The 14,298-nt window shown below is 36.0% G+C and overlaps 1 protein-coding gene across 5 annotated transcripts in view; it reads left to right on the forward strand.

Moving 5' to 3' along the window:
* CERS6 (ceramide synthase 6) overlaps positions 1-14,298 on the forward strand; it is a 303,555-nt gene that overhangs the window by 238,490 nt on the left and 50,767 nt on the right. For all 5 annotated transcript variants that reach the window (XM_070580068.1, XM_070580069.1, XM_070580073.1 and 2 more), the window contains exons 7-8: positions 7,528-7,656; positions 10,465-10,571. In XM_070580068.1, the coding sequence (XP_070436169.1) occupies positions 7,528-7,656; positions 10,465-10,571 (236 nt within the window). The remainder of the gene's footprint in view (positions 1-7,527; positions 7,657-10,464; positions 10,572-14,298) is intronic.

Below are 14,298 nucleotides of genomic sequence, written 5' to 3' on the forward strand. Positions count from 1 at the left end.
GTCCTCACCGTGTGATGTTGGAAAAATTAAGTAGCATCTCTGTGCCTCAGTTTCTTTGTAAAATGGAGTTCAAACAGTACTTGCTTTAGGGAGTTGCTGTTAAGAATAGATCACAACTTCAGACAGAACCCTTGGAGCTTAAGAATTAGTAGGAAAATCACAGGACAGATAGAAGTTCACCAGGCAGTCAAAGTGGAATGGGGCTTGGAGAAAAGGCCAGAGGCCTGCATGAGGGCAAGAAGAAACTTGACAAGTGAATTCTGCAGGTAGTGTTCTGTCTGTTTGTGAAGGGGCGTGGGAGTTCAGGCAACTGAAGGAAGAGGAGTTAGAAGAGAGAGGAGAAGGCTGATGATAATAAGAAGAGTCCTCTGAACCGCTCCTGACAACTTGCAGCATCATCCCAACATGGTTGAGCCCAAGGAGACTTTTTCCATCGTCCATCTAAACCACAAAATTGAGTCCTCGATTGCCCATTGTCATTTGGGGCCTCAAGGACTTTACAATAAGTATGAGGATTATGGCTTTTGAGTCCTGGGATATTTCTTATTTTAGCTGAGCACAGGCTGCCCCCTACTGACCGTTCTGGATGTTTTCATCCTGAATGGGTTTACTTGATATTGTCAAGCGTTGCTATGGCCTTTGTCCTCAGGGCGATTGCAGAAAAAATGGAGAATAAAATCTGTAAACCTGTGCATCACTTAAGACTGTGGTGTTGAGTCTATTTAAAATGTCTCAGAAGAGACCCGTCTAGCATTAGACCCTGTACATATTGGGGCCGGCCCTGTGGCCCAGTGGTTTAAGTTCTCGCGCTCTACTTAGGCAGCCCAGGGTTTCACCAGTTGGGATCCTGGGAGCGGACATGGCGCCACTCATCAGGCCATGCTGAGGCGGCGTCCCACATGCCGCAGCTGGAAGGACCCACAACTGAAAATATACAACTATGTACTGGGGGGCTTTGGGGAGAAAAAGGAAAAATTTTTAAAAATCTAAAAAAAAAAACCTGTACAAATTAGTGTGGCTGGGCCAAGAGTAATTTTAACAGAACCCAGAAGGTATATATAAAGGCCTCCAACTCCTGGCGCTTGTAATTTGGCAAGACTTGTAGTGATGGAGAACTTGCGTAGACCCAAAGTTCAATAGGAAAAAAACCACGCGTGTATAATGAAGAAAAGTATCTGCATCATTTGAAAGCAGAGTGCATTTGGAGGGTGTGCTTTTGAGGGGAGGAGGAAAGGAAAGCATGAAGGAGAACTCCAGAGAGTCGTGAATTAGGTTCCATGCTCTGGCCAGGCACACTGAAAGGGAATTGATGGCACTATGTTACTATTTTCTATTGAACAAATAAAATTTTATTGTGTCCTTTTCTACAGTAATAAAACCAATTAAAGATTAAATATTAACTAAATAATTCATAGTGGATGAGATTATGAGTTCTTAATCTTGAAATGGTACCATAAATGTTACACAGGAAAAAGACTGGGTAAACACTGCTTATACAACAGTTCTTTATTTCATTTATATATGTTCTCAGAAGCTATAAAGTTATGGCACATCTAGCAGTAGAGAAAGTAACATTACATCTAGAAACACAGCTTTTGTTTTAAAAGCTGGTGAAGAAACTCCTTGATTTTCAAATTAGCTTGAAGTTGTAGTTAGAATTTATCATGAGAATTTTGATGGAAACACCTGCCACGACTCTTTTTTTATATAGTTTATCTGAATTTTGAGAGTAATATTTAATAAATTCAGAATAGCCTTGAAAATGAATTGTTGCATATTCTTTATCTGAAGAAAATATGCTGCTGAAGCTGGCCATGAGACTATGGAATTGCCACATCTCAGATAATATGACTGAGTTTTCCATTATGCCCTTTGACGTGGCACTAAAGCAGGTGTTAGCAAACTTTTCTATAAAGGGCCAGAGAGTAAATATTTTAATCTTGCAGGCCGTGTAGTCTCTGTTGCAACTACTCAACTCTGCTGCTGTAGCAAGCACATTGCCATAGATGATAGTTAAATAAATAGATGTGGCAGTGTTCCAATAAAACTTTATTTACAAAAACAACTGGAGGGCCAGATTTGGCCTGGGGGCCATAGTGTGCCTTTCTCTGCTCTAAAGTAGAGCAACCTGGATGTTGCTCTATATTTACTAATACATTACATATTTGGTGAACAGTGAGGATGTCAGATTTGAGAATGGCTAGTAGATATTTAAATCACATCAGTGCGTACTTTTAAAACATTTTGATAGTAACAATAGTAAATTTGAAGTCTTTAACCAATTAATTTCTCGACACTTACTGTTTTTAGAATGTTTGTATGTGACACTTATCTCCCTCAAGGACCTAAATCTATATATATTTAGTCCAAAAGGGGAAAAGAAAGTCTATTGGAAAAAAGTGTGGAAATAAATTTCACTCTAGTTTTAGTGTAAATGAGGTTTTATTCGTGGATTGAATTTTAGAAAAGGGATAATTGAATCATTCCTGCCAGGACTCCTCTGCTTTGTAATCGAACAAACGTTTCCCAAATAAATCACACTTTTTCATCCCTTTCCAACTTTTCTCATAAATATTTACCCTAGAGTGCATAGGCCATACATGGGCATGAAGGTGAATTCTAGTTACAGGTTTTGAAGAGCGCTGTTTTTTGAAACACCTTTCTTTAAATGGCACATTTAACCGGTTCTCTTTATAGTGAGCCAAAATTCAAGGCCGGTTACAAATATAATGACTGAATAAACTGTGGGAGATTGCAGATACCCAAATATTGACATTGACATTCACGTACATTATGTGAATGTTTTGTGTCCTGCACTGGTAAAAGAAAGGTATAATTTTCCTCAAATTGCCTAATATGGACAAATCAACTGATTTCCATAAATCATCCTGAATATACTTTCATTTTAGTCATTGTCTCAAGACCTAAACAGTTTTTTTGTCTCATTTCTTTGCTTTTTAAGAGGTCATATATATGTGTGTGTGTGTGTGTGTGTATAAATATATATATGCTATTAATCAGGACTTTAGCATCCTTAGCCCAAGATTAACAACCTATAATATTTTCAGATTCCCTCGATGGTATTTAACTATAATTATTCTTGGCATATATAAGCGTTGTCTGAAATCCTCCCCATCTCCATCTGTGTGTTGTTCTGGAGTGGAGATGGAGCCTGAGTGGTCACTCCCCCCTGCACGTTGCCAGGTTATGTGCTTGAAGTCCACTTCCTGCACAGCCATGATGCTCTCCAGCTTCATTCTGAGTTTTACCCCTACCTTGCAAAATCCCAAGTGATGAGATAGAAAGATTGTAATTGATCTCTAGAAGAAAGAGCATGTTACTCTGTTAAAAGTTGTACTAATTTCTATGCACCTTGAAGGATCAAATGAGGAAACTATTTTTTATAAAAATGAAACAAATAGAAACGAGAGATTTCTATTATTGCTGCAACTGCCATAAAATGAAATCAGCTTTAAATTATGCTGTTGTACTTCTGTTTCCTAGAGAGTTTGAAGATCTGTTCAATGGGTAACCTGATGCTAATTACTTGATTTCTATTCATATGTTAGACTGTAAGTTTATCAATTGTATTTATTAATTTTATTTATTAAACTAAATTTGGGAAAGCTAATATATGTTATTTGCATCTGCGAGAGAAGAGTGTTTTCTTTGTCTTACACATATATGGTATTTCATATTCTTCAACATCCATGCACATCTAAATCAGCCATCACTTAAGATTTTGGTAGTATATTCCTTTCTTAAGAAGGTTCACCACTGCTCTTCTTTACTTGCTGCAAAGATTATTCCCAAAAGAAACAGCATAAAATTATTAATACTTTATCCAGCAAATGGAAATTTAGAGAACAATTTCTTGTTGTTTCTGGTGGGTTTTCTTAATGAGAAATGAGTTAATTTTGCTTTCATGAAAACATGCACATCGAGATGAATTTCTGGTGCCTCTTGAAGACAGAATATTATTTCAAAGACTCTAGGTGGGCTGATCAATGCAAATGGAGTTCCATCATGTAGAACATCATATGTTCTTATCTTAATGAGAGCTTGATCCCTCTGGCCTTTTGCTGCTAATATTTTATTGTGCATAAAATTCCCCTGGAGAACTGAGCTAAAGATGCTGATTCTCATTCACATAGTTGGGGATGGAGCCCAAGTAGCTGAAATTTTATCTGCACCTCGGAGTTTCTGATGCGGAAGCGACACAGAACAAACTGGGATGGACTATCTTCTAGGTTCTCTAAATGTCGTCCAGAAATGTAATAAGGCAATAAGCAGCATTATCTTACCAGCTTCTGGTATTAAAATGGATGGCTCTTCCTTGAATTCTTTCATTTCAGACTTCTTCTAATTGAATTTGAGTCAAGACCACATCTAATTATTTTTTCTGCCTCTGCTAATTAGCATAGGGGAAGCCACTGGAATGAGGGCTGAGGTCGGGATAAATATCAGGCAGGAAACATAGAAGGACGCTTTGATGATGGCTGTGAACATGTCCTGAAACAATATGGCAAACTGGCAGGAGGTTGGGGACACCACTGAAGCAGGCAGCCAGACCATCCTGTTTTGAATAAGAGCTTTGGGATCTGTCTCCATCTGAAGACCAACAAGAAATCACAATGTCTCTGCCTAATTGCTGCTCCCAAGATTGCAGGAAAACATTATCAACCAAGATGCTAAATTTCCTGCAGCCAGGCCTGTGTTTCTATACACACCAGTCACTTTGAGCAGTAAGAAACATGAGGATTCGAGTTTCCTACCCTGCACTGATAAAGTTTAAATTGACTGTTTATTTAAAAACCCTTATTTGGAGCAGATTCAGTGCTTACTCAAAAAAAAAAAAATGTGTCAGGGTGAGATGTGAGTTACACACAAAATAACGACTGTATGACTTTTATTAAAGGTATTTCACTGTGTATAATGCTTTCTGAAGCAGAAATGCAAAAAACAAAAACTCCATTATTCATGCTTTTTTCATATTCATACAGATTTGACAGTATAATAAAAATTGGTCTTCTGCTGTGGGCATAACTCTGAGCCCCTCAGTAATAAATGTTTTCTAGGACCAGGGGATTTATATGCAGAAATCATCTTCACAAAGCAAACTTTGTCTGAAAAACAAGGCTTTTGTTTTTAGGGGAGCCTTGCTATATTGCCAAGGGCGTTTATTGTTTATTGACGTTTATTATCAGATACGAATTAGGAAACAATTATAAAATGGTCCTAATCCTCCAGAAGTGTTTTAATCAATTTATATTTATTCACTTAAAAATTAAATAGAGAAAAACTCTTGTTCTCTTTCAGAGAATCAAGAGCAATCATTCAAGGGTGAACAATGGGAAATGTAGAAAGTGGTGTTCTGGTTAGGTGCTCAGCTAGTTAGACTTTAAAATCTCACGGTGTATTCAGTGCCCGCAAACAGAAACTCCTAGAACTGTTGAATTAAGTGCTGTATGTCTTCATTTAATTATGTTTAGAAAACAGTTTAATATATCAGTTGATAGGTTATCTCACTTTAATTGATCCACTGTTTTGAAGTATCTATTGTCTGGTAGAACACTGTATTCGAGGTAATGGAACCTGGTAAATCTCTGGTAACAGCCTAGAGAGAAGAGGTTTCATCTTCTAGTGGAAAACATTATCAGAACAATTTTTATTATATACCTAAAGCATTTTGGTATTTTCCAACTTTAATGATTTAGGAAAATCCTAAAAACTACAAAAACATCAGAGAAAATTAGGAGAAGTAGGTAAAACTAGTCAGTTGAGTCTGTACATAATCACTCATTCAACTCAGACCGTGGTCATCATTTCCTCTGCCACTGAGCTGAGAACTAGATGGGAATGTGGTTATGGAGGAAAAAGCATAGTGGGAAGTCAAGAGGTGCAGGAGTTTGCAAGACTCAGTTCTGCAGTTCTGTGGGGAGTTAGAATTAACTGATGCAAGACAGATGATTCTTCCAACAATGATAGCCACCATCAATGCAACATGGCAGATTTGAAGACTAGGTTAACTGAAAATAAGAGAAATAGTTGCATTTCATTTTTAAAATTATCCAACCTTATTTAGGAAACTAATACATTGTTTATTCTAGTAATAAATCAATATGTATGGTTATCAATAAATGTTTGGCACTTTCCAAGGCAGAAAAAACAACCTCTGGAAAAGTTCACCAAAGTATACACAGAACCGTTTAAACATTTTTTTTAAACATACACATTTAACTTTATTTCATGATTGTCATTTAAAGCTTGATTTTATAAAACATAAAAAGATGCTCTTAAGAGCGTCTGTATCATAGGAATTTGAAAAGTAGAAATATCCATAGCTTTGTAGGTTCAAGTTATATAAGTTGAAGATCAAGTATTTGGAAATTTTTTCAACATGGAAACTATACAATCAAATAAATGGTAAAAGGACCTAATAGCAATATTTCATTACTTATGGATTATCATTACTTACGTTCAGGATCTAAACAAAGACCATTGTCTAAATGTTTTAAAACTATTTAAAAGTCTTTGAAGTTGACCTTTCAAACCCCAAACTGTATGACATCAATAGCTGCTGAATAAAGAGGGTGTGTGTGCCCACACACTTGCTCTCTTTCTCTCTCTTTCAGTTCATGATATGTTTTTCATTGTGGCTGATTTGTCTTGCCATGAATGGTCTGTAGGGGAGTAGTTCTCTTTCTCCAAGGCTTCAAGTAGATCACTGTTACAGCCAATCCTGGTATTTACATCCCAGAGAAGTTCAAGTTTACTCTGGTAGAAATATAGATTAAATGAGAGTAAAAATATTAGTAAAAGAGAGACTATATTTCTCAGCAAAAGAAATGCTAAATCGCAACAAACCATGTCTAGATGGTAAGGAGATAAATTAGTATCAGAGAAAGATGACCTTTTCGCATGGACCAGAAGTAGTTCCCTTGAAGCTGATCAAAATAAGGATGGCCAATTTACCATTAGTTTATCCAGTTTGTTTTTTCTAATGACTGTGGACAGATAATGGCTAAAATTCAGTGCTTGTTTGTGTAGGACCCATCAGAAAAGTCAACATATTAGGATTTTTATTTTAACATCCCACTGGGCATATTTCAGAGAAGGATGCAGAATCCCTAGCCACTAGTAGTCAGAGAAGTGGTCCAGTTTGACCTGCACTGTTACCCAACAGATTTTCCTAAGGTACTAATCCAAGTAGTGCCTTTCTTTGCTTGAAATCCTGTGGCAGTTTCTCCCATAGCTTCAAATTCCTTGGCTTCGTACAAAATACTCTTTATAATCTGGCCTTAGTCCTGGCATTTATCACATTCTTCATAGTCACGGGTCTCCTATGTGTCTCTCCCACTATATGGTGAACTCCAAGAGAATAGGAATTATATCTTCTTCATTTAGTATCCCCAGTGCTAGGCCCATAAAGAGCCTCAGCAAGTATTGGTTGAATGGTTGAATAGATGAATGGAAATGTTGTGATACCACTAAGCCCTAACATGGCTGTGTCTTTTCCTCCCCAAGGACTTTGGCATTATGTTCCTGCATCACCTTGTATCTATTTGCTTGATTACCTTTTCATATGTCAACAATATGGCCCGAGTAGGGACCCTGGTCCTCTGTCTCCACGATTCAGCTGATGCTCTTCTAGAGGTAAAAGTTTTCTTTCATCTTTAAGAAAACAAAATCAAGAATTCAGGAAGTCCCCGAGATCATTACTTTTGTGTTATGCTAGATGGTGCTGGGGGAAGATAGTATATTGCTGCTTTGAACTGCAGAGTGTTTCTTTGTAGGTTAAATTGGTGAAAGTGAGACTTTAAATTAATATATAAAATTTTGTACAAAAAATGTTCGTCATGTTAGCATTCTTTATTAATAGAATAATGAAAACCTTTACTATTCTACACTTAAAAAATGATTGCTTTACAATAGGAAATTCATTATTTGAATAAGTTTTGCTTCTGGTGTTATAAGTTTCACACTGGTTTATCTGGAAAGTGTATATAACTCAGTTTAGTTGTTAATGGGATATGTACATTCTGATGAAATTAATTAATAGTCATAGTTTTTATTGCCAATATACATATTACCGTAGTATTTTTACAGTGAAAAGTATATACAAATTGCATATTACATATAAAAACTATGTTTTCTATGCATGTAAGTATAAAAAGAGGAAATATTGGTTGCACTTTTATTAACTTTATAAATCATCATCATTTAGAATTATTAAAGTGGCAAAAAAAAATAGAAAACAAAAAATGCTTTTAGCATATTTCAGAAGATAAAATCCCAAGGAAAATTTTGTGATATTTACTCTTAATTATGGCCCCTGTGAAGAGACACACTCAATAATGTTATATAATTAAATGAAAATCTTTTCACTTTATACTAACAAATTTGTATAACTAGTCAAACATCAACTTACCAGAGTACAAATTCCTTGTAGAAAAGGGTTTTAGAATCTGTATTCTGATTTTTTATCCCTTTGGCCCACAGTTCTGCCTCTTTGAAGCATTTACTATCACTGTGAATATAGAATAGAGGTGCCCTCCAATAATGATGTGTTATTGCAATATAAGCACAAATCCCACACCATAAAACTGAATCTACTGTAAAGGCAATTAAGCAAGATTTGAAGTATATACGGCACTTTGTTAAACACTCTGGTCCCTATAAGGTTATGAAAAAACAAAAAAAATGGTCCTAATGGGCTAGATATGACAGATGATAGTTTGGTGCTATGATTTTTAAGTGATTCAAGCTAGACTCTATTCTGCATATTTTTTTAAAGGCAAAATATAATTAGTATAAGGGCAATCCCCTGAAAATCAGTTGCCATTTGGTTAAATCCTAAGAATAGTCGAAAGTAGACCTTTATACAACAATCTACAGTTTTGAAATCAATACTATACAATCTGCCAACTTTAATCTCTATGGAAATGGCTGGCATGATGCTCTGCTGAGCCATGGTTCGGAAAATGTTGATTGAATCATCGTCTACCACTTTTATCCAGAAAAGAAAAATAATCCAGGAATCCCAGTCATGTGGCTTAAAAGCAAATGTTCTTCATCAAATGGATTCTTTCTGATGACGTTATAAAATAGTACTCAAGAATATCCAAATAATGAGTATGCTGACTGTCAGCTCTTCAAAGTGGGATCTATGGCTTAGACATTTTAGAAAAATTAATGTTTCATGCTTTTTTTTCTTGAATGCTGGTGAGTGAATATAAACGAACAACTGTATGGTTCACTTAGCCAGAAGGAGACAGAGAGGCTTCTTCTCTTTCTTAATATAATTTGCGGTGTCACACCCAAAGTGTTCACGAAATTCAAAGTTCATAATCTTGACTTCCACTCAGTTAACAGATATTTACCCTTAGGAATGCATTTCTCTCACAGCTTCGTATTTTACATAAAGCTATTAAATTACAGCTTCTGTGGATACTGTCAACAATCCTCTCAACTTTGACTCAGCTAATTTAACTTTCCAAGTAGAAAATAATGTTATGAATTCAGAAGACATCTTCAATTTATAACCCTGTGTGGGGGTGCTTGTGAATTGTACGTGAAAATGTAAAAAAAGATGATCAAGCAAAATAATGTTTTCACTGTCACCTGTTTTTACTTAGAATCATCTGTAAAAAGTAGGTGGTAGAATATTGTATGTCAACTATACTTCAATTTTTTAAAAGTGGATGATAGAGAAAGGGATGTGATTTTTTTCCCTAGACTAATTTGTAATACAAAAAGTGGTCATTGAAATCACTATTATAAATTATTGGAATATTTCTCACAGACACTTTGAACGTTAGTGACTTTATATAGAAAATGACCCATTAATGTAATTTTGAAAATCATACTTAAATGGATTCATTGAAATAACATGATCTTGACACATTATTCATTTCTAAATTTGTGAGAATAAGCCAAGAAACTGTCTCCTGAGAATACTCCTTATGGCTGTTTAAGGAAAACCTATAATTCTAAGTAGAAAGGAGAAAAAATCCAAAAGGTCTCCATATATTTTGTATAAAGTTTGTGGCCTTAGTGTTTAGGACTCATTAAAGGTTTGAAGGATCATCTAATAGTTTCTATTTTAGATTTGTTAATGCCAAATTCCTGTTTCGGTGACTTTGGTTTGCTAATATCAACTAAAATGCAAGAATTTTCTTATTTTTCTGTTTTCCTGAAATCAACCATATAATTGAATTTTTCAGGTTCCTGAATATTTTATTAAATCTGTGACAGTCATAGTTCTACTTATGGCTAATACTGCATTGCACTCGACTTATGGGTAATTTATAAATACTGATGCATGATACATGAGATTTCAAGGTAGCAGGCAGTTTTATGCATCTGGTAAGTTATATCTTAAAGGAGGCTCATGCATATTGAAAGAAGCTTTTCGTTTATCAGTTTAACTAAATTAATATGTCGCATTCCTTCCTTTCATAGGCTGCCAAAATGGCAAATTATGCAAAGTTTCAGAAAGTTTGTGATCTTCTGTTTGTCATGTTTGCCATGGTTTTTATCACCACACGACTGGGTATATTTCCTCTCTGGTGAGTATGCCAATCTTCTTTCTGATAGAGCCACTCCTTCCAGATAGGTTTTATGAACCATTTTCCTTTCGAATTTCACTCCAAATACTAAGAGATTTAAAGAAAATGGGAGAGAGACTCAAGAAACAGCTTGATTTCTTCTTGCAGAAGAGGGTTGCATCTTTACTAATATTTTCCACAGGATAGTTAGAGAAGGATGTGGCTTCCATGGGTTCTGAAGCTACGGAAAGCCATCTGCCATTTTAAGGTCTGGTCTAGAGTATGCTTCAAAAACCTTAGCCATGAAAATCTGAATAAAGGAAATAGGGTGTTGCAACCAGTTATATATCAGAGAATCTTCTGTACCAGGGGTTCCACAAAGCATGGTCCCTGGACTGGCAACAAAAGCATCACCAGGAAACTTGGTAGAAATGCGACTTACTAGACCCCACCCCAGACTGACTGAGTCACAAACTCTGGATGTGGGGCCTGGCAATCTGTATTTTGATAAGCCTTCCTGATTATTGCGTTCCACATTAAAGTCTGAGAACCACTGTCCTATAAACTTCTCCTCATCAGCTGTATTTACAGCCAAGTCAGATAGAAAGTATAATCTAAAACTAACCTCTAACATTCTCTATGGCCCCTTAATGTCTGGATGTCTCGTTTGGTTGAGAGCTAAGAAAACAATATGACAGATTTTGATGGAATTTGACAATCCTTTGTATAGAAAATAGGTTCATTGTCATTAATATTTTTCTGGAAGGCTATTACTTGAACTAGAAAAAAAAAAATGAGCCCTCCATGTCACTTAGAGTCTACCATTGATGGCAGATTTTTTTTCCATTTTGAGAATTGATTCGAATGGGAAATTAAAGCATTGGAAATTGGAGAAAGCCAAGGAATGAAGGGATGCAATAATACCTTGCTTTTCAGCTCCAATAGAAAAATAGCAATAATAAAGATGGGGCTTTTAAGTGAGTAACGTCTATCACTGGGGTTCCATAAACAAATTAATAACACACACACACACATACACACACAAAACAGCTTCTCCTTAAGACTTGCAGCCCTTTTGGACACTTACTTATTATGAAAATAGTTTCCAAGCAGCAGCACTGTGCATTGCCAACAGGCATTTATAAAACCTTATTATAGTTTTATGTGATTGTAGATAGGAAACAAATATATATATCGAGTGTAATGTGTATGTAATTCTTTCAGGATTGGGGCTCTTTCGGTATTAGTAACAGAACTATTAGTAAGAATTTAAATAGAAGGAACTTGAGCAAAATCTTAGAATATTTCTCAAAAGACTAATAGAATGCTTTTCTTACTTAGGATTTTTGAGAACCTCAGTTTTAAAGAAATAAGCATCACTCTCAAGTATTTTGACTTGCTTACTTCTCTTTAAGGGTAGAATTAAAATGGAGATGCACTTCTTTTCCTCCCGTTTATGTGTAGAAAAGCTCTTCAGGTTTAGATAGCAATGAGTTACCTAGAACATAGACCCCATAATGTAGAAATTATGTAATGCTACTAATAAGATAACTCATAGGTCTGCCCTATGATGATGACATACTCTAACCGCTTAGAAAAATCCTTGTAACCAAATACAAAACAAGAGTTTATATTGCAAATGCTGGAGGGCTTCTGCTACCATGCCCCTGGTGCAGCCAGGTTTTTTAAAAGGCAACTTGTGGAAAGAAATATTTTACTGTAATACGAGAAATAATTTATATACCTGCTTCCATTGTAGTTGTGCATCTAGTGAATAAAATCCTTTTCACATATGTCTAGTAAGTTATGTTAGTGCCTGGATGACCTTTGTGTTGACCGTGTTTCAGTTACCGGAGTGTAATGGGTATTGTTTGTATCTAAAATTGCACTGTGAATGACAATAACAAATAATATCTTAAATATTTTCCTTAACACTATGGAATTATCCAAAAATTCCTTTTAGATTAGGGAATCCTAGAATTGGGAGGGACTCTATGGGTTACCGGCTCCAGACTCTCCTCCCACTCCCTCTGCCCAGGGTAGAAATTCTTCTACCAATTTCCCTGATCAGGAGTATTGCTTTAGATATTGAGGGAGAAAACGTTTCTTATAAGATATGGAAACCTGGGACCTTATAACTTCTCAGCTAGAGGCTCTTAATCTGGTTTAGACCTCCCCGAAACTCTTTGAAAAACGTGTATGTGTGTGTATTTTTTTCCTGAGGGGGAGGGCCCATGCTTTATCAGATTCTCAAAGAGATCTATGATTCCCTTCCTTCCTCAAAAAAGCGCCTTCTGGCAAACAGACTAAGTGTACCCTACTACTTCTAATTGAAAACTCTTAAGCATGGGACGATTTCTAGTGTATCTATAGGCTTTCTCTTCTTCAGAAAACATCTTTAATCCCTTCAATTATTCCTTCTTGTTGTTACCTTTTATTTGTTCCTCAGAATTCCACTTGTCGTGACGTTTCAAATGTGGACTGGCTAGTACAAAATATGGGAACTAAAAACCAGCCTTATTTAGACCTGCGTTTCTTCTATGCAGCTTTCCAGTGCGTTAGCTTTAAGCAGCTTTCACACAGTAGTGGTGATGATCTGATAAACATCTGAGCTGCTGCTCAATTAGATCTCTCTCATCCTAAATTTCTTTCTTTTTTTGTATTTTTATTTTGAATTATGATTTATTTGTATACCTAATAATACAAGCTACATTAATTCCAGTTAGATTTTATCATGCTGTTTTCAAATATTCTAGCCCAATTAGGATCTTCTGAACTGCATAGGCCCCCTTATCCATCATCAATTGCAGTCCAAAAATATTACATGGAAAATTCCAGAAATAAATATTTCATAAGTTTTAAATTGCACACCGTTCTGAGTAGTGAGATGAAATCTTGCACTGTCCCACTCCATCCCACCTTGGATGTGGACTATCCCTTTGTCCAGCATATCCACACTCTATATGCTACCCACCCATTAGTCGCTTAGTAGCCATCTTGGCTATCAGATCAACAGTTGAGGTACTGCAGTGCTTGTGTTCAAATAACCCTTTTTTTACTTAATAATGGCCCCAAAGTGCAAGTGTAGTGATGCTGGCAATTCGGAGAAGCCAAAGAGAAGCCATAAAGTGCTTCCTTTAAGTGAAAGGGTGAAAGTCCTTGACTTAAAGAAAGAAAAAAAATTGTATGCTGAGGTTGCTAAGATCTATGGTAACTTTTATTATAGTATATTGTTATAATTGCTCTATTTTATTATTGTTGTTGTTAATCTCTTACTGTGCCTAATTTGTAAGTTAAACTTTGTCGTAGGTATGTATTTACACATAGGAAAAAATGTAGTATATGTAGGGTTCAGTATTATCCATAGTTTCAGGCATCCACTGGGGTCTTGGAACGTATCCACAGTGGATAAGGGCGGACTACTATACATCCAGTGCAATGCTTACCCCTTCTGCTTTTATGCTACTTGCACATACACCTTTCATGCTACCCCAACTCATTGAAGAAGAAAGTTGACCCACAGGAACTCCTGGTACCCTACTGAAGAATTTCTTTAGATTGACCTCAATCTCTCAACCACCAGTCTTTGCTTATGCTTTTTCTACTTGTTACTGTCTTATAACTGCTCTGTCATCCTGCCTGCTATTTCTCCATGTTTTTTAAAGGTGCAATAAAAGACTTTGTCAAAGGTCGTATGAAAGTCAAGATTTACTGTTGTTTAAGACATCCTCTGCATATGTAGAGGCAG

Source organism: Equus przewalskii, chromosome 17, assembly GCF_037783145.1.
Source record: "Equus przewalskii isolate Varuska chromosome 17, EquPr2, whole genome shotgun sequence".
Classification (NCBI taxonomy): domain Eukaryota; kingdom Metazoa; phylum Chordata; class Mammalia; order Perissodactyla; family Equidae; genus Equus; species Equus przewalskii.